We start from the raw sequence: 21,404 nt of genomic DNA, 5'->3' as shown, positions 1-21,404 counted from the left end.
CATCAACAAAACTAAATTCTGAAACACGAGAATTCAAAGTTAAACATTCAAGAGCATGCAAACATTTAGATGTAAGGAATTCTTACAGCTAGGGTATACTGGTTTGGGCAATCATCTGCAGAAACCAAATGGTGATGCAAATGGCTCCCAGGATATAGCAAACATGAGTTTGGGCAAACAAGTAGGAATTTCCATCAATTACACCTGCCAGCCTTACTATGGCAGAACAGGAGTGAAATTTGCAGTCCTCCAACACCTTCTGAGAAGAAGCTAACAAGGTTAAGGTCTGCAGAAGGAAAGGCATCTCTGCAGCGGTGTTACCACCCCAGGCTTGATTTTCAAGCTGTATCTTCTCCATTCTGTCACACCTGTACCTAGTCTGAAGTCCATACTGAATTGGCATATAGCAAATTTATTTAGATACTTGCAAGAGGGGATCAGAATAAGCTCTAACACTGGTATTTAAGTCCTTATTTTTTTAAGGTTTAGTTAACTAACAGCTGCCTTATATCTTCACTAGTAACATCCACAGAACAAAGTTCGATTTCCCTTCAAGTTTTCCATGAAGTAGCAGAAAGCATTACACAGCATCAAACTCTAACAAAAGCCTATTTTTAGTGTTGAATCAGGAGTACAATATCCGATTGAATGGATAAAGGGCAAAAAGACTCTCTATGCCCTAGCCTTACTTGTCAGTGCTACAGAGGATATTTATTTGGTTGTGGATTTTGAAGAGGAAGCCATAAATAAAAAAATGCAACTCAGCCCCTACCTCAACAATCATCTCTTCATAGTCCACAAGGGAAGCTATACCAAAGGATGAACTGATGGCGTCCACGTGTTATCCTATTCAAGGTGGTGGACTTCAGCTGGCAAGAGAAACTGCTTCAAATACCTCATCAACAGAGCTACAGCATCATTACACCATTTTTCGTCTCCATGCTTATCATGTCGAGTAGCTTTACCGCATCAGCAATTCATCTGCACAGCAATAACCCAGCAAATTAAGAAAGGATATGAAGATGAGATTATTGCAACAGTGGGGAAAGGAGAAGACAGGGTGTAGTTCTCTTCCCTGGACCACACATGGGTTTATTAACATTCTGAAACTTTGGCTTAGGCCTGCTGCTGATAAAGGGGAATACAGGCTGAGAACAATACCATCCTGTAGAAAGGGACTCCTGGCTTGTTTGTACAAAGGAAGGTTAACAATGTTAGCGAGTTATTCAGGAAGTAATGGATACCCTCTTGCCCTGAGCAAATTCCTTTTCAATAACAGTAGTAATTTCCTAGGCAATACAACTGTATCAAGGTATAATGGCTACTATATTTATCTACATAGGCCCTGTACTGCTGGGATCTAATTTACTACACCATAGAAATCAGTTTACAAATCCTGAGATAGTAAAGTTGCTAGAGACAGGAATAAAATGCTATCCTGTAACGCTTCATTTGAAGACTGGGTTTTAGCATCCCTATTTAAGAGTATAAAATGCATTCTCTCCAACTTAGAAAGATTCAAAGACTAATAAACCCCAGAAGTAGAGTGCAAATACACCTACGAGAGGGAAGAAATCAGCTTAACAAATACTACATTGTGCACATTTTTTTTATCCTTACTGTCACAGCTGCTTTATTTCTTTTTATATTCAAATAACGTTCTTTCATTTGACCCTCTGAGAAGAAAAACAAAATAATCCGTGACATTACCTAGAAGCCTTACATACCTAATGAAGACAACATATCTTAAATCTGTAATGTTTTTGTTAGCTGAATGCCTGAAACACGGCTTCAGTATGAGAAATGGCACAAGTATATAATCAGCAAAGAAGGAAGGAATGGCTCCAGCTAATGAAGAGGTAACACCGATAAACACTAAACGACATCTCCCAAGAAACAATGAAACTAAATTGCTAAAAGACTTTGGTGGAGCACAGCATCAACCAGTGATAAGTAAGGGTGGGTGGAAAGAGACCAAACACACGTGTCAGGGGACTGCAGATGCTTCCATTACGTAACGGTAGTAAGAAACTCCTGGCGAAATCGCCATTAACAGAACTAAAAGCAAAATATTTCAACAGGGGTATTGGCAGTTGTCAAACCACATAAAGGAACAGCAGACTGTTCAAATGTAAAAGGCATTAATAAAGCATAAGACAAGAGGCATAAATAGATATAAAATACAAGAGGAAAAATTCTAGAGTATAGAAATGCTACTGGAAAAATTTAGTTATAAAATACAATATCCCCAACTTCAATTCACAATGATCAGCAAAGGTCAGTTGTCAGAAAAGCAATTCTGCTTCTGATCTCATTCTGAGCAAAGCGGTCCTTAACCATATCCGCGCCACCACCATCTAGCTGGATTATTCTCATGGCTGCAGCAAACAGCTCCCTCCATCTGACTGGTTCCTCAGGGAATTATGAGCATAAGACAATTTAGAAAAGTGTGTGTATGTAAAGACTAACTGTGCTACTTGTTTCCTACTTTTTAAGCAGAAGATTCTTTAAAGTCTTTTTAGTGTATGTATTTAATATGGGACTTCCAAGAAGGCATGCAGATAGATACCTACCTACATCTTTTAATAGGGCATTTTGCCATTCTGCATATCTCGCATGCAGTGAGTACTGGAAACACCCAGAGTTTGCAACATGTGATGTTCCAGCAAATTCAGATGTATTTCTTGGCACTTGTGTCAACTGAGGTACTTGAATAGGAAGAATTTTAGCTCTCATAGGAGCAGATCAGCTACAGATCTGGTATTCAGCATCACTGCAGTCTGTGGGGTTCAAACATACTCTGAACCTCAAACACCTTCCACCTTCAGCTGAGCTCGTATTAAGGCTGTTCCCCGTCCTTTCGTTCCCCCACACCCTGCCATGACCAAAAAAAAAGAAAAGTTACAGTACTAAATTACATTCTGATACCTCTTCTGGTCAAATCCTGGCAAAATTAAACTCTTCCATTAGAAACTGATTTCAACTTCCTTACTCTTGCAATCCCTTTTTAAGACAGACAAGTGAGTAGCACTTCCCTCACATTCGGTTTAGACGAGATGAATGGTATGAAGTAACTATGGCCAGTCAACACGTGCAGTTATTGTGCCCTAGGTCCTATGCAATACATTCTCATCTTATCTTAATCTGAATTTAAGCTTTGAAGTGTAGCTGTACTGTCTGACAACTACTGTACCCACTAGAGAAGCTACTCACTTTGATAACAAAGCAACCAGCAACAACAATATATGAGATGATTCCAACCCATTCCCAAATTCCCAGAAAGCAACAGTGACCAGAGCAATCTTTTTCCACCCTTGTGTGACCTGAAGAATGCATGTTTCCTTTTAGATAAAGGCCTTGCTATGGTTATCTAATGCTAATGTCACTACAAACTGGATTAGAGATGCCCAGAAACCTCGAAATATGTACATGGATAGTCAGCTGTATCCTAATTCTAAGTCTGAAGGAAATCAAATGCTCCAAATTGTGCCTAATGTAGTTAAGTTTGCCCTTTAGGTAGGATAGACCAGTAAGAACATATTACACAGTGATTAGATTAATTCTTGAGTGAAATTCAGAGGGCTGGCTCTATCTGTCTATTGTGCCAGTATATTTCAAATTATTTCAGAGACTAGCACTCTTCCCGTGCTCTGCTCCAGAGCAGCAGCTGCTCAAAAAATACATCAGTTCTCTGTCTGGGGTGAAGTTGGCAGCAACTGGGGACAACGCTACTGTCAGAGTTCAGCTCCCAGTTCTGAAATGCCACTCCACTGGAAATACCAGAGAGCCTAAATCCAGCAACATATACTGTGGGACGTAAAATATCTCTATCTCAGCTTTCAACACAAAGTCCGGAGTCTCATGACATTTACTCCTTTGCCCTTGTCAGTCTTTCTTCAGACCCTGCAAAGGATTGGAGCTGACTGCCATAGATGGTTGGAAAACAAGTTGTTCTCCAAGCACTTGGAATTGAGGAGTGCTGTTTTAGCTTAGGGAGACCATGGCGGGGAGCCAGGGTGACAGGTGTCCCAGAAATAGAGATGACGAGCAAACTGTTGCCAACGTTAGCCGCTGCCGTCCTCTTGACTTGTAAAGAAAGGGTAGCCCATACTCTCCAGCTGTATTAGAGGAACAATGGAGCAGAAAAGGCAAGGAAAATGTGTTTGCTGGCAGTACCTGAAGTCTCTCCTCATTAAAATCCAACTGTGAAGGAATTTCAGCATATCTCATCAGATACAATCCTACCAGTAAACCTCTATTAGGCCCAGCAGCAACCACAGCTCAGCGCTGCTGTGACATCAGAACGCAGCTCATTGCAATCCTCAGGCACCAAGAGAGTTAAAAACGCAGATTCCTGCTAAAACTGCCAAGAGCTACAAACCTTCTCCTGTGTGGGCGGCAGCAGCAACTAAATCCACTCCCCAACAATTGGCTGGCCCAGCTGAAAGAGAGGCGGGAAGAGACAGGTGATGGGGGACCCTCTTCCCCCTCCCCCCCGCCCCAAATAAATAGCAGCACAGCATCTGCTCAGGTTTTCAGCTGAAATCGGTGAGACAGTTCTCTTCATTTTATCACCATCCTCTTGAAACAGCAGCCTCTGACCCCTATCAGGAAAAGCACCCTTGCCCTCTAATCACAGACTTCCTGGAAAACGCAATCTAGCCGGCAATTAATACAGAATGGAGGAAAAAAACAAAAGCTTCATAACATCAAATTACCACTGCAAGATTTTTAAATACATCCCCCAGTGAAACGACAGAAAAATTCAAGCATGTTCTCACAAGCCATCTCACTCCCACTAGCGTTATTTAAGAGTACTTATTAAAAAGATTTTCTCTCACCTCTCCCCCCACCAAAAAAAACCTGTTGTGTCCCCCCCCCAAGTCTAGTTTTGCAGATGTTGCCTGCAGCAGCATAGCTTCTTACTGTGAAAGCTTCAACACAGGTGTGCAGAGCGTGACCTGGGCAGAATTACATGTGCCGTTTCCACTGGGAAATCTAAGAGACTTATTAAGCCAGGACAGTGCCGATTAATCTACTAATGGAATGAATCAAAAGTGTGTTCCTGGCCCTTTCCCTTTCACATCCCAAAGCCTCGGGGGAGCTAAAACCATCTGGCAAATGCCTGCTCCGAGCAACATTATGCTACTGCTGGAAATACCTCTCCCTTAATATTGAGAAGAATGAAACCATCTTCTATCCACCAGCTATTCTCGGGAGCAATATTCTCTTGCAACGCAGCATCCTTCCCCAGCCAATGCACAGCTGCTCACTCACCATGCAGGAGAAGTCAGCAGAACAGAAAGCGATCCCATTCATTTACTCGGGGTCCTGCTGAAGCAGCCGGCACGAGCAGGGCGGTGAAGCAGTGACCGTACTCGGCGTCACGCACACAGGCTGCCCTCCCACAGCAGATCCCAGCAGCAAGCAGGCAGAAGCACGCTCAGGCTGAGGAAATGCTCCTGCTGAATTCTCTCAGTCCTTTCTTCGTGCAAGGGGAGTTGCAGGTAGGGTAGGAAGGAGATGTTTGTTTATGTTACTTTAAAAAAAAAAAAAAATCATCTGTCCTCTAAGCACACTTGAAATGGAGATCTGGCCAGAGAGCTTAAAGGGAAATCAGGATATCAAACACTCCAAGGTTCATACATGATACATGTTATCACTATGAGACAAAGGGAAGGATTGACTCAGAGATGCTGAACACCCCGCACCCTTTGAGTAATAGGCGAACTCAGGAAGAAACAGAGCTGCGAGGCCACCATCACAAAGAAAGGATCTCTGGCACTTTTAAGATCACACAGGAGCAGAGGAGCTTCCTATCTTATGTTTAGACACACAAAAAAACCCAGAAAGGCCCAAGACAACAGCAGTCACACGGCTGTGGAACTATGTAGGTGGCAACAACTGGCTTCTGACTGCCACAGAATAACGCAAGTACAGGGCAGGGGAGACGAGGTCCTCCGTGCTCAGAGGCAGCACAGAGCATGTTTAGACAAACATCCATCAGGAATTGCCTGACTTGTTATTACAGACTCTCAGAAACAGGAACTCTGTCCCCTAAATTATCATTCCAGTGCTTCACTGCATCGACTCAGAAATGTTGGTTTACCCCATAATATCCAATTTAAGCCTTCCTTGATGCAAATTAAGCTGCATTCAATGGACATAGTAAATAACCAATCCCCATCCTCCATACTTCTCTACTCTTTGTTTTTTTTTTTAAAGAAGGAACAAGCTCAATATTTTTTTCCTAAATCACACTCTCTGAGCCTCCTTTTCTCATTCTTCCCTAGTCTTTTTCCAAATTCTGTGTGTATCTTTCCTGAAGTGCCTAAAAGTAGGTACAGTGCCCCAATCACTGTGCTCGGCTCTGAAGAATTAACTACCTTCTGCACCTACTTGACCCTCTTGGAAATACATTCCAGGTTTTGAAGATCACAAAAACCAGCACCATGTACTCAGTTTGTTATCTCTTACTACCCCAGATCTTTCCTTCGATATTACTGCTTAGCCAGCTATTCTCCATTTTATATTGCGTATACAGTTCCTTGTGTTAACACAATTTCATTTTGTTTAATTTCACATTGTTGGATTTCAGGCAAATTCTGCCATTTACCGTTATCCTTCTGACACCTAATCCTACCTTCCAAAAGCTGCCAGCCCCTCCACATACATATGTTCAGTCACTTTCATAACCTTGATGTTTGATCAACAGTACAGAAGAGCAGAGCAGCCAGGGCAGACCACATTAAGACTCCAGATCACACACACAGAGAAACGCATGACATAATTACTCCAAATGCAGTTTTCCAATGAGGTGCTCAGCCCCTTCTTAATTTCACCTTTCATTTGCCTAGTTTATGTAAAGGTCATGCGGGACTAGGTCCAAAGCCAGTTAACTTTCTCCATCTGCCAGGCCTGCTGCTGCGTCAAAGAAGAAAATTAAATTGATCTGACATGATCAGTCCTTAAAAATTAGCAATGTATGTCTGTTGTTGCCTTAATTTCCTTTAGTAAAGGATTTGACCATAAGCATCTGACCTTTTTCAGCTTCTTTCCAGGTTTGGTAACTACACTAACCAGCTGTATTTCTTGGGATCTGTAGCCTCCTTTAAAAAAAAAAAATAGGCTGGGAGAATAATATTTATTCGAAGACACACACTCCCTTCATTCACTTGAAAGCTGTGAGATTTCCTGACACGCAGAATAGACACTGGAGACAACTGATCACACAAGAACAGCCTCTATGGGCCTGAAGGCTCACCATAACCCTCACCATAAGCGTGCATCCATCTTGCACTGCCCTCTAAGCAGCAGCAGCAGCACTCTGCAGCACATGTGCCTTTTGATAAAACAAGCTCGGGCCAGAAGCTTGCTCAAGCTGTGGAAGCGCTAGAGTCTGCCTGCTCAGAATCCCCTCTAAAAGCAGGTCTCTATTACCAGCACTCCTCAAACATCCCTCCCGCATCTCCCCCTCTGCTCACCCCCGAGACATTTTGGAACAGAGCAAAGACGTGCATTACAAAAACCTTTTCCTCAATCTCTCTTTGAAGAATCAAATCCCTAAGCAGGCCCTGTGGAGGGGTGGCAGGGCCTGTCTCAGCCCTCCCTGGATGCTCCCCATGCTGGGCTCGGGCAGTGACGCATCCTCTCCCCAGCCCTCCAAACAAGAATTTTTGTCCCCGTCGAAGATGGCTGTCCCAGAACTGCAGAGAAGTCTTGCGGGGCACAAGAGGCCGAACCCACTTCCCCCGCTCTCCCAAGGCCTTCAGCCCTAGAGCCACGGCAGGGGCTTATTCCAGGGGACACCCCAAGAAGCAGCCTGCGGGGAGGGAGGAGAAGCGGCCGCCCCGCACCGCCCTCCGTGCCGGTCCCCCGCGCCGGCGGGGCGGGGCGGGGCGGCGAGCGCTGGCCGTGCGCCGGCTGCCCTCTCCTGGCAGCCCGCCGCCAGAGCCGGCCCGGACCCGCTCCCCACGCAGCCACGCTGCCCCCCGGGCACCCTCCTCCTCCCCGAGCTCTCCCGGTTACGCAGCGGGGCTGGACATGGAGGCCAGGGCCGTGGGGCTGAGCTCCCGACCGCGCTGCAGCAGCGCCCTTCAAAAGCCCTCCGTGCCCGTCAGCAACATTTGCAGGTACCGAGCAATAACTTTCGCAAAGTTATTATCATCCTCCAGAAACAGAAAAATATACTAAAGGCACACAAACTATTTAAATTTTCTTTTGATTTGGTTTTGTTGGGTTTTTTTCCCGAGTTAAGATAAAAATCCTCACTCAGTGCGAGCTGAGGACCCCAAGCCCCCCTCACCTGAGAGCTTTAAAACCACTTCGGTATCAAGTTAGCTGTGCACAGAAGAACTTTTCCCCCATAAAAGATATCTAAAGTGGGGGGGCCCGTTGCCACAGGATGTTGCGGATGCCAAAGATTTAGATGGGCTCAAAAGCCATTTGGACAAATTCAATAAAGAGAAATCTATCACAGGTGACTTAAAATAAAATAAATAATCTATGGCCAGGAAATCCCAAAGCCACAGGATCACTTCAAGAGTACGGAGGAAGGGAAGTATCACCAAATCTTGGCGCTGCTCCCTCTCCTTTAAGTACTTGCTATTAGACACTGTCAGAGCCAGAACACTGGAAGGCAGAGACCTTCTGTCTGACCCAGAATAGCCGCTTTCACGTCCTCAATAGGATATAATATCCATCAGCGGGCTGTTCTCTCTACACCGTTTGGTTTTGGTCCTCCAACTGATCATTTTACAGCCTAGTTCTAAAACACACGTGCCAGACTCCCTAGCACTCCTACAATTTCAGGAGGGGAAATCTAAACAAGCAGCTGTCCCTCTTGCCAAAATAACTTGGGCTTGGGAGTCTCCAAGACTCTTGCAGACATCGGGTAACACTTCAACAGCCAAAAAGTACGTCGCAAGAGAAAAAGTGGTCTCCTGGTCCTCTCCCAAGAAGGATGACTCACATCTCCTCTCTTTAACCCCAAGCAGAGATGAGAAACTGCTCGAAGCAGAGGACTCAAACATGAAAGGAATTTGTATTACATCATCCAGCCCATTTCCTGCCAACGCCTTACAGACCCAGAGCTTTGACCCAACTATTCATCAGCAAGGTAATCGTTACTTCCCTTGAGAAGCTCTTTAAAGGACTGAAGGAGCTTATTGTCAGGAAGTCTTCCTACGTATTTCAATTAGATGCACTCCTTAACAACTTCTTCTCATACAACTTTGCGCCACTTGGTTATTTTTTCTTTCTTGTTACTGAGTGACAGCGAGGCACGCGCTGGTGTGGAGCTCGCCAAAGGTGTTTGTGAAAGGTATTCAAGGTTCTGTAAGGAAAGGATTCCCTGCCTTGTATTTGGAGAGGCTGCAGACGTGAGGGAAAAGGGAAATAAATACGCAGAGTGATTCTGTTTGCAAGACTTGTGTCAACTGCAAGACACCATGCTTCCTGTATTATTTAAGGGGTTCGATGGTAGGCAATTAGCTAAACAGAAAGGAAAGGAGAGATTTGGGGGAAGGTGGCAAATGTAAGCACAGCGACTTGGTTCAGACTGAAATTTCAGAAACCAGGTTTACAACAGGCTCAGTATTTAGTGGTGGATGAGTTACAATTTTTTCTAATTCCAATTCCTGAATCTTCCCTGCTGTTTCTTAGGGATGTAGTTTGGGCTTGAGAAAACTAGGAACAACTTCTTTGCGCTTCAAGTGATCGACCAAGTGCGTTACCAAGACAATGCTGGATTCAGGGGAGAAGTATTACTAGATTAGTCTCAGTGGATCATATCTTTCCTCTTCCAACTCAACGATAATTGTTTCAACTTCAGTCTGTAACCACTCCTCCTTCAATTTTTAGCTAAACACTCTGCTCTTCATTTTCCTTGTCAGGTATCACGATTTCCTTTGCTTTTTAATTTAACTCTCTCTACTCTATCAACACTTTTTTACCTTCTGAACGTGCTGAGACTTATAAACAGCATTGGATGCAATCCGGTAAAGGATTTCTCACGCTTCTGTAGTGTTAAACACCTTTCTGTAACACATCTTAACTGTCCCACATCCATCACAGCTTAGGTGCTAAATGATAACCCCCCCAGCAGTTATGCCACTACACACCCTTGAACCCCTCTGCAAGCAACTGCCTCACAGATGCTTCCCATCTCCTGAATATGTTGGACATTTTTGCCCAGAGTTCACTCTCTGAAGCGAAGCTTGTTATTTTCTACGGGATATTGCAGTTAGGTCAGTAACAGAACATCCCTTTGGCCCTCTCAAGCACAGAGTAAAAATATTTCACTACTTGCTTGAAGAGACGCTGTGGAAGTCAGGAAGCAGTAGATTTGGCAGTCTTAACCCTAATTCACCACATTTTAAACATAAGGAAGATGTTTAGAACAGTTTCCCCTCATTAGCTTGGTCCCATCTCAAATTTTGGGTTGTTTGCTTTCAAGCAAAGAGGCATTCCTCAGAAGCACCAGGAATACCAAGACTGGTCTTCTCCATTTTATACAGAGGACCTCAGACACTTCCTGATCTTTGCCCTGGCTATTCAACTCAAGGAGTAAGGTGTTAAAACCTTATTTAAGGCCTTTCTCCCTCCCTCTGTCTCTCAGTTTAAGCATTTGTATTAAATACACTCTATTCAAACCAGAAGTGTAAGCACCAAACAAACCAAAAACCCACAAACAACTCTCCTTTCTAGCTCCTGAATAACTTAACACTTCCACAATCTTACTGTTTACCAAGCCAGCTAGCATATAACCCTCTAGGGTTTATTTTCATGGTCAGTTACAAGCAGGAACACAAATTAAAAGCCAAAATGCTTTTCAGGAGCACTACTTACAGATTTAAACTCTTGAGACAGGGAGCCTTTGTTCCAAGACCGACAAAGTAGGGCACTGGAGAGACTGTGGCTGGTGCTATCATGGTACAAATAAAAATGGTCAAACCATTTTCCTCCAGAAGGTCACATTTTATTTGTGTTACGACAAGAGCATCTCAGTCTGTTAATACTAAACCAAGAGGTATTTTCTGTAGAAATCCTAATCCATACTGAGCCACTCCACTGCTAATGAAGCTGTGCCGATATCCCCAAATTCACGCTTCATCCACGTGACAGAGAAGATAGGTGAAGAAGCCTCAGACCACACAGACAAGAAGACAGAGGTTTCTGCCTCTGAAATCTCTGCCGAGATCCCCGCTGCTCGCTGCAGAGAGACCACCAACAGGAACAGCCACCAACAGGAGCAGCGGTGCCTCTGTGCAGCCAGCTCCAACAGGAAGCCCACGACCTGCTGTCCTGCCTCCCCATGGGACCTCACGCACAGCCTTCACATCTCAGGATGAAGGGCTTCCTTGCTGAACTCTCCACATCAGGGGGGACTGGGCAAAGAAAACAAACAGGGGGGAAAAAACAACAGGCGAGGCTTCCTGTTCTCACAGTCTGCCACTGCCACCCTTCACCCAGACCAGCTAGCAGCTCCAGGGAGGAGACTGCACACAGCTGCCTGCTGCCTACAATGCCCCAACAGATACTCCGAAGCAACAAGTCAGTGAAGACCCACAGGAGCAGGCTGACAACTGGAGAGGATTTAACAGCATTTCACCTTAAGCTTGAACTCAAACCGAGGGGATAGTGATAAAGCTGTTCCTAGCAGTTGCCATGGGCACCCGCGCTACCTTGGGCTGCAGTCTCATCTACATACACGAGAACAACAGGTCACGCCTGGTGAGCGCTCAGATGGAAAACCAGCCACCGAAATTAAGCTGTTGAAGGAATTGTCACTTGTGATAGGTAACAATGTTTCCACCACATTAGTACCAAGCCAATGGCCCAGTTTGATTTAAGAATTGTACTCATGGAAGTACAAGCTTTTAAAAGAGGCTTCAAACCAACATTCTAACCCGTTGTGATAGGTGAGGATCACTTTCCGTAACAGAAGAGGTGTAATAGCTCTAACATCCTGACCCAGTTCTGGTGTGTGCAATTACCTCCTGCTTCCATAAACCCTCTATCCTCCTCTCTTGCCTTCAGTGGCAGTTAAACAAGGTGTTCTTGCTCATTTTGCTTCCTGGTGGGGAACAAAATTATTCTGTGCAGCTGCCAAATTCTGCCACAGAAGTGCCAGTATTCAGCACTCAAACAAATTTCAGATATCACATCTAATAGATTTTGACATGAAAAGCACTAGAGCAGTATGACATAGGCCTTGGCTATATATAAAACAAGCTGGCACAGTTAGCATGGGTTAGCTTTCTGGAAGCAGAGTATTTATTCTTGATGAGTTTGTCTATATGTAAAAATTATATCAGTGTAGCTGTACCAGTCATTTTCCATGTTGAGACCAACTCATAGTACCTCAGAGCTGTTTGTCACAGCTTGGGAAATGAAGCAAGGAAGTCTTGGTTCACTGCATTTCAGGCAGGCGCTCATGTTACAAAACAAGAAACACCATTTTCTTGGCAGGCCCAACAGAGGCATAAAGAACTGAATAGTCCCCAGAGAATAAGGTCTCCTCACCAAAAGACTTGGTTCTCATCTCGGTTAACAATGTTACACTAACACTTTCCGTATTTTTCCCTTTAGCAAGGGCTTTGTTCCTGCCATCAGCATAGCTCTGGGGAAAAGAAGGGGCATCCTGCCGTTCCTCTATGTGCATTAGACACCCACAGAGCAAACCTTGAATTCCTGAGAACAGTCCCAGAGAGCTCTCCAGCTCCTCACACTGCAGTAACGTAGCCCCAGCAGCACAACGCTTCATCAACAGAAAGCCTTCTCTTTTCAGGCAAACTTACACTGTAAATGATTTAGCACACATGTTCCCCAAGCCCCACCACCACAAGAAGTCCAGCAAGACAGCACTCTGGCAGAGCAGGTGAGGAACAGGGGGGGCTGTACAACAACCCAAAGCTCTGGGCTACCATAAAGCCACCACACAGCACCAGAATTAAGAGGAACACAGCCTCGATGTGAACCCACCTCATTCGCCTCAGTGCTGCTGCCTGTGCGTGATGATGACAGAATGCTTAAACATTTGGGAAGGGATACAAAATAAAGTTCATACTGTAGACCTAAGCATTCCCAAATGGCCAAAGCAAGGACTCAGACCAATCACATATTTCGACTGGCAGAAAGAAAACTCCAATAATCTGGAACATCTGGGTATGATTTAACCACTAGAGGGTGTAAAAACAGCATAGTGAAAGGTCTGCAGCCAGCAATTAATGACATTTAGAGCTCTAAGGAGCAAAAAGGACATACAAACAAGTGAAGGAATAGGATGCTATGTAAGGTGAAAGAAAGGGCAAGTTACATCCACAGAATTTCTAGCAGGACTACTGTGGTCACACAAGACGACACCCTGAAAATAAAGCTCTGCTTTGCTACTTCTGCTAAGGAAAACATTGAGTGAAAAAGCACAGTACAAGTATTTACAATAAAGAACTGCAATGAGAAAGTGCAAGATAGAGAGACTTACACTCACCAGCTCAAATCCAGCTCCTAATCTGAGGACATCCAACACAATTGCTCCTGCATCTCAGAATTGCTTTATTACTAGGTCAGGATAGCTACACGTATTCCCACACTGCTTCTTTCCCCCTTCCCCAGAGCAGAAAGGCAGGTGATGGATCAGCCATTGCTGTTTCTCCCAGACCAGCCCCAGTCTGTAGCAACAGAAGACTTCTTTCTCTGCTGCTATCATGTTAGAGGCTCCCAATCAGATTAGCTAAAAGCCTTGAAACCTCATTAGTGAAAACCAGACCTGAATTTAAGCTGGGCCAAATGCAAGACAGAAAGACAAACTCTTACCACAGATCAAGATGTTACTGAGAGCAGAAAAAAAAAACCCCACAGCCAAAAAAGATTTTTACAAGTATTTGCTAAAATTAAAACACCTGAGTTAAACTGAAGTTGTTTGTCCACTAAAAGATTTCCATAAATCTATTTGCCATCTGAAACACATACGCACCCTGGCTAACACACTTTACTTCTTGTGCTCACCCATACAGAGGCCTCAGGGCTGCCCAGGATGTAATTCTCATTTCACACCCTGGCTGCCATACGGCTTCCATCCCCATCTCCACTGATCTGGTGACCTGCCAGCAAACAGCAGTTCTGGACTTCCAAATCAGAGGAATTATTAAGGGATGAGAAAGACAAAACCTGTGAAGCGGGACATACTGGTAGTCACCAAAATGAAACACCTCAAGACATACAAAAACACCCCTAAATGGTTGGAGGTACAGTGAAGCGCAAAATAGGGTGCAGAGGGCACCACCGGAATGGAAAAGCCAAAGGCAGACATGAACCACTTTAAGGATCTAGAACTGGCTCTGCCTCTCAACCTAGCATACCTCACTTTGCCTAGATAGAGCAGGAACACAATTCCCACAGCATCCCAGCACGCAATATTTATTTGTAACAGTTTAATATATCCCAGTGGACATTCCAAATAATTTCCTCCTATATGGAAATTCACACACACATTACAAGCACCAAAGATTCGAGCTCTTCAATTGCTGAGCCTGCACTATGCTGCACTTCCTTCATAAAAACATCTCCCGTTAAGCTGTTATTGCATATACCCAAGACTCATCAAGATATGATGAAAATCACTTTCTTTATATAGCAGTACCTGAGAGTATTAAAGAATTTGATTCTGGTTTTGTTATTTGCTCATTACTGAAGTGTGCTGCATTATTGCTTTTCCGTGCATATTAATTTCCTGTTACACTGGTTCATACTCTGTTTTGCAGTAGCACTGCAAAACACTGGAAAAAAAAAACTTCATTCTAAGAATGGAGATTTAATGTGTGACGGTTGTATCTTACAACCCATTAAATTTCATTTGTTCCAAAGCATCTCCTCCTCCCGTCGCGCAAATTCATCAACTGGGATTTCTCTGTCTTCTGCTAGGAGGCAAGAGAATGCTTACAGCTACAATGCACTGAACAGTATAATTTTTACTGCTGTAAAAGGAGAACATCCTGAATAAGAGCAAGGGGCAGGGGCCCTGCAGGACTTGAAAGGAAGGCAAGACAAGTTCACAGACACTAGAAACAACCCAACGGGATGTGTCATTCCCTACTGTACCAGAAAAGCAGACTCTCACAAAAACTCAGTGTTGTTTTGCTCCCCAGATGCTAGAATTACAGCAATAAGTATAAAACAGGGCCAAGCATGCACTGGCACTGAACATCTACATTCATTAACGCTGAGGAGATACAGAGGGAGCTTAGGACAGGGATTTTAAGTTACGACGTTTTTAAGAATAAAGAATTTCCTGAGCCGTTGGTAATGTGGATCATGTTTAACCCCTTACCAGGCAATTTGCCACATAGCGTTAGAGGCCATAAAAAACATTCAATTTACCACATATATCTCCACAAGCATTCCACAACAGAACAAAACAATTTCCACTCCATAACAAGACAGCCAGGAAACTGTCGGACAAAACATCCATAAGTGTACAGAGAGAGACACACGCACACATTTACTACAATCAGACTCTTACTTGATTGTCTCTTGCTGGGTATCCATGATAACCTGAAGTCAGAGGCTCGTTCTGCAAGACAAGAAAACAAAGAGTGAATGTAGTGGTTACAAGGAATAGAAACCAAGGAATTATAAGTCTCCCTTAACTCAGCTGAAAACAAGAACCTGCATGAAACGAGGGAAGAATGAGCTAAGATTAAAGTATTTTGCTAACTTCCTATTTTCCATGTAAGCCAATACATCTAAGATTCATTTTCAACTGCATATGCCAAATAGCGCAGAAGGAAAAAGAAATCAAAGCCATAAAATAAGCATAAACTAATCCTACCTTACTGCCCGTAATTTCAGTTGGCTATCATTTTTGTAATTTTCCAAAGAATTTTTATATGCAAACTTAATTTACCATCATGAAAAACTGAACAAAACAGAACATAAAATTACAGAAGCTGCTGCCCACCTTGCCCAGTCTTGAAGAAATGCTTCCCTAAACATTAGCCATAGAAGTGTCAATTTTCTCCTTTTCAGAACTATACTAATAGTTTAAAATGAACTTAAAAATCAGTCAGTGTAACTTCAAACACCCTGATAAGCCCAAACAATACCTCATACACTCCCAATGGGAAACGAATCCTCTAGACTTTCTTCCTTCACCCAGAAGGGACTCTGAGGCTACATGTGTTGTGTTACTGGCAGCCCTGTCATCCTGCTCTGAAGGAATATGTTGCACCTCCAACACTTCTGGAATTTCTCCCTTCAATTCCCAGACCCGTCTCTATTTGAGCAGAGGGGATTAAGATAATGTACTTCAAAATACTTCACAAATTACTTTTTTTTTGTTTTTTTTTTGTTTTTTTTTAATTTATTTTCTGTTACTCTCCCTCCGACATCTCCTATTCAAAATGGGGAGAGGGCGTTTACATGTGCCGTGTGTGTATCTATCTTCCTGGGTGAAGGATAAACTAAATGAAGTAGGCAAAGTCTATTTCAATTCCACCCTGATACTCCTGTGAATTCACAAGCAACTCCCAGTAGAATGCTACAAGGAGGAAAGGCGGCAGCCGCCCTCCGCAATTAGTTTTTAAGTCTGTTCCTATCTCTTGTTATGACTTGTGAGGAGGAACTCCTAAGCCAGGCCTGCACTTTCTCCAGCAGCTCTTGGGGAAGGGGAGAGGAGAGACCCAAGGGGAAGACCCTGACAAAACACAGTAAAACAATCCCAAATTTTCAAAAGCAAAGATGTTCTCAGCATGAAGTTAACCAAGATGTATGACCACTCTCAGGAAGAGTTTGTGTTAAGATGTTTTGGGTTTTGTGCTGGGATATTCAGGTTAAACAGGCCAGCTCCTACCTGAGAGGTCTTCTGCCCTACACAGGGCGTGTGGCCACTGGCACAATTTCAGAGTTTACAGAAGAACACTCTAACACAACTTCTGCTAAAAAGCAAAGTGCTAAAAATTCAATACAATGCTATTTTAAGTTCGTGTTCGTCCTCCCTCTCTTCCGCTTTACCTCAGACCTGCCCAGGGGATTCTCCATGGAAACTTGCCAGGAAACATCCAGCCTCTCCTCAGGCTCTCATGCTAAACCTACAGGAACACGCACAGTATGAGTGCTTCAAGGACAACAAAACTTCTGGCAGCCAGTTTTGGGGATTAACAGTAATTAATTAGGTTGAACACCCTGTGAGTACATTCTTCTCAAATACTAATAGCCACCAAGCAGGTAAAGCACAAAACTCCGCAAACAATACAGAAACAGAAGGAAAGACACAGAAGTTGGAAGAAGCAAGTGGAGACTGACAGCTACAGTACCACGGTCTCACCGAGCTTTTAGATTTTAACTGTGAACTTAATTAAAACCCAAGCAACATCACGATGAAAACGCACGGCTATTACTTTTCTCCTCCAACGTAAGTACACACTGTAAGAAAGTACTGTGATTGCTGTTTCTCCCACACACTACAGTTTACCAACTTAGATATAAGTGCCATAAACGTCCACTGTGTATCAGGAGATACGGTGTTCTCCTCAAAGACCATTCCCAGGTATACTTTTAACAGTACTTGTACACACACCTGCAAGGTCAGTACCTTGGACACGCTCATGTGCCAGTCTCTCTCAACGCCTTGGAAACCAGGAAGATTTCAACACAGAGAATAAGGATGAATGGAGAAGTTACCGCTGTAGATACTAAATACATGGGCAGTGAACACAAATAGAAAGTTATAATGAAGAAAGGAAAATGAAATCATTATTTTGAGGATGATGTTCTTCACATGAGGGACTAACAAAAGGGACTGTCACCAGGAGTCTGTGGCAGAAAAGAGACAAAACCAAACTGTGAGATTTCCTGAAGTCAAAGGACCTGGATGCCCAGAAACCACCTCTAGAAACCAAACGGTTTCCTAAGTAGAAGCAAGTCACGAGAGTGTGAAAAGGAAGAGAAAGACGATTACAAAGACCTGAGGGCAGTCCACAATACGTTAAGAGGTCAGAAAGAAAACAAGAAAAATCAAGTGGAGGAAAAAGAAAAAAAAAAAAAGAAACCAAACCACAGCCAACAATCTCCACTTTGGTTTTTGGAAGACAAACACCACAAACTGCAGACTAAAAACGTTTGAGGGACATAGTTGCTTCAGAAGGTAAAAGAGGTGAAAGGAGGTTACACTAGGAAAGCGAGAGTTTGGAGAAAGCAGAGGTTAGCAAGAGGGTAGCAGCTGGAGCATTAAGGTCACAAAAAGGCCAAAGATATCTCTGCCTTTCGTGTAGCAACACTACCACCAAGTACTGAACTCTTTGCAAAATCCCTGCTGTGCGTATCATTGCTCTAATTGAACTTAACTCTCCAAGAGAAGGCAGGAAGCGCCTAGGGAAACCGTCTCCTGCCAATAATCTCCAGCGCTGCCAATTTTACAGGTCACTAATGGTGAATCCAGGGCCTGCTGCATGATTATTCCATACAGAGTTTGCTTTTGTTGAAAACTAAACAGAGCAAGAAGTGAAAGCGTTAAACTCCTGCAACTGGAACAGGACAGTTCAGCAACATCCAGACAGAAAACCCCTGTTAGTTAGCAGGCAATATAAGGCAACAGAGGCTGGGGATACAGCTCAATCTCCTCCTCTGGCTGCACACGCACAAAACCAATCTCACAAAATGGAAGTTAAAAGAGAGAGAGGGAAGGTTTGACACAGATAAATACCCTGCCACAAACACGGAGGGACCCTGCCTTCTGGCAGCAGCGTGGTGGGAGAAGGAATCCCCAGGTAACTCCATTTCTCTCGCAGCTCCCTCCTGCCAATTACATTTTTCTTTCGATACCAACATGCAACCAGACATTTGTAAAGAAATTGAGTTAGGCAGCGCTAGCCTGCAAAATCAAATCAAACTGCCACTGGGATGTTTCATTACTTTGTTTACCACTGAAAGGCATTTCTCAGGTACTTGCGATTTGCTTCAGAGTGGGGAGAAAAAAATAGAAGCTAATACAGTACATCAGCTTTCTGCAACACATTTGTGATTTTATTCAAACCGTATCAAAAACCTCAGGCATGGGCTTCCACACTTCCACAGGATGCGTGAGCATTGTGGTTGTACCCCAGTAATAGTCTCTGTGCCGGCCTATGGGATTTAATGGGATGAAAGTCACAACTCAGTCAAATCCACTAAGCCTTTAACCCCCCTGCTTTACTTTAAATTTTCCCCCTTCTTTAATTTTCCAGCCTTGCTAACAGAAGTTCTTTTTCATTGGCATTTGCAACAGTAAGTTCTGCCACAAACCGCAAGCCACAGGTACCATCTCGGACCACAAGGCAAACATGGAACAGCCATTTGCAGATGACCGAAGAACAAAGGAGACGCTCCTGCACTAGCAGAACAGCCAGGCTTAGGGGTCGTGGGGCTTTTTGACAGCTCTCAACTTTATAAGTTTTAGAAGTTGCTGAATTAGACACATCTTGAAAACATGACGAATTGTCAATAAACCAGGACATGAGTAAGAAGTGATCAGCTCTGCAGGTGCTATTAACTTACGAAAGGCCACAGAGAACTGGAGTGGAATCAGTCCTCTGGAGGAAATGTCACAGCTGTAATATATAGTGGAAGTTCTGAAAGTCCTCTCACCATTTTTTTTTAAATAAAACTAAATTTTAGCTTAAAAAGGCAGTAATTCTCTTTGACCTAACTTGAACCCAGAACAAATTAGTTTTACATCACAGACTGGCCATTATGCCAGACGCAACAATCAGTGAGGCCTGATTAGCAATGGTTTCTTGACAGCCAAACTAAACCTAAAGTCTGCAGATTAAAACTCTGCTGGTAGGAATTGTTAGCTTAGCAAGTTCATCCACATTTCCCCAGCTGGAGAATCAGTTCCTGCTGAATCCAAGCTGCAATCTGAAGTGTCGAGTCTTTTCAGTTGCAAAGATAACCTCAGAAACACAACCGTACAATCTCTTCCCTGGATCTACGGCATGCCTGCGTTCCTGACAATGCTGGAAAAAGTGGAGTGAAGTTAACGCAATTCTTTGAGTTTCACAACTGCGTTCTGAGCAACAGCAGCAAAACCCACACAACCCCAGCTCATCTGCTGCTGCTCCAGCTGTCCCTGAGAGTTACCGGTGGCACAGCAGCCTGGTATCTTGGACAGAAGTGGTGAGGGAGAGCCCCAACTCTGGAAAGCCAGAAACCCCTGGACTACAAAGAGCAATGAAATAAAGGCAACAAGAAATTACTTGTTCCTCCCAAAAGCAAAATGAGATTTTGAAGTGGTGCGATAGCACAAGCTACACATTTATCAGAGACTTGTGCTAGAAAAACAGAAGCCACATTTCCAGAACACAGAGAATAAGATGTTTACAAAAAAAAAAAAAAAATCTGAGAACACTAGCAGCTAAGCTATTAATCTGAAAGTGACAGTTGCAAAAAAGTAAAGCTTGCGAGCCAGACAGAAATCCCAGCATTGTTCACCGCAGCCCAGTGGTTTCATCATCTTTTTTGCTTTACTTCTTGCATAGGAGGAAAGACAGAAACCCTGTGCTGGGGAAGACGGGGGTCTTGAAAAAGGCTTTTTAGTACTTTAACTGTGGCAGAGCACTAGTAAAACCGTAAATGCCTTGACCTTATTATCAGCTACCAAGAAAACAGGTAATTCTTCATTAGACCCTTACGTGCAGAGATTATTGCATATAAACAAAAAAGAAATATCCATTTCTTTGTCCAAGTGTATCTGATGTGTTTGATCTACCTTCTCAAATGTGTCTGCCATCTCCCTATCCCAAATTGTCTGTGGATAAAATTAATGGGGAAAGCAGCATCTAAGGCTGAATTACCGATTATTAATGAAAAACTGAACTAAAGTAGTTTTTAAATGGATCTTAATGTCACCCTTCTCCCTCGATACTTACCCTAATTTGATATATAGCTCTCACTAATCACTCTGCAGTTCCAATAACTGAATCTATAGTGTGGGACCCTTCTCTTCAGCTGTCTTCACTTTCAATTAAACTTGCTTCTTGGCTTTGGCTGGTTTCCAGACACACAGACATCATCTAGCAAAGGACTTCCATTTATTTGCTTCCTTGTTAAGTCTCCTGACGTCAACAACCTGGGCTCACAGGGGCGCCAGTAACAGGACTTATATTTTACTCCTTACCTACCCCCCAGCTTCCCCCCCCTTTTTCTTTTTTTTTTTTTAAAAAGCATATCTGGGGACTAAAAGCCTGAGATTTTGATAAAGGCACCACATCAAGTACACTGCACAGCACTGTCCTTGATGGCAGGGAAGACACACACCGGACGGCAGGACCCTGGCTTCCTACGCCTACCTGAAATACTGAGGCCACTTCTTGAGGGACAGAAAACCAGAAGTGCCACCACCAGCACGATGCTGCAGCCATGGGGGGCCT

At 43.6% G+C, this 21,404-nt stretch overlaps 1 protein-coding gene across 19 annotated transcripts in view; it reads right to left on the bottom strand.

Moving 5' to 3' along the window:
- Positions 1–21,404, bottom strand: part of RBFOX2 (RNA binding fox-1 homolog 2) — a 169,633-nt gene that overhangs the window by 117,187 nt on the left and 31,042 nt on the right. For 18 of the 19 annotated variants that reach the window (XR_012586164.1, XR_012586157.1, XR_012586152.1 and 15 more), the window contains exon 2: positions 15,521–15,571. Coding sequence is in view for 10 of the 19 variants with exons in the window: in XM_074580245.1 (XP_074436346.1) it covers positions 15,521–15,571 (51 nt within the window). In the remaining 9 variants the exon portion in view is untranslated. Of the gene's footprint in view, positions 1–5,277; positions 5,403–15,520; positions 15,572–21,404 lie in introns of those variants that run through there. The other variant, XM_074580116.1, reaches the window with a different exon arrangement.

Source organism: Larus michahellis, chromosome 1 (assembly GCF_964199755.1).
Source record: "Larus michahellis chromosome 1, bLarMic1.1, whole genome shotgun sequence".
NCBI classification, from domain to species: Eukaryota; Metazoa; Chordata; class Aves; order Charadriiformes; family Laridae; genus Larus; species Larus michahellis.
This window is presented reverse-complemented; position numbering and strand designations above follow the sequence as displayed.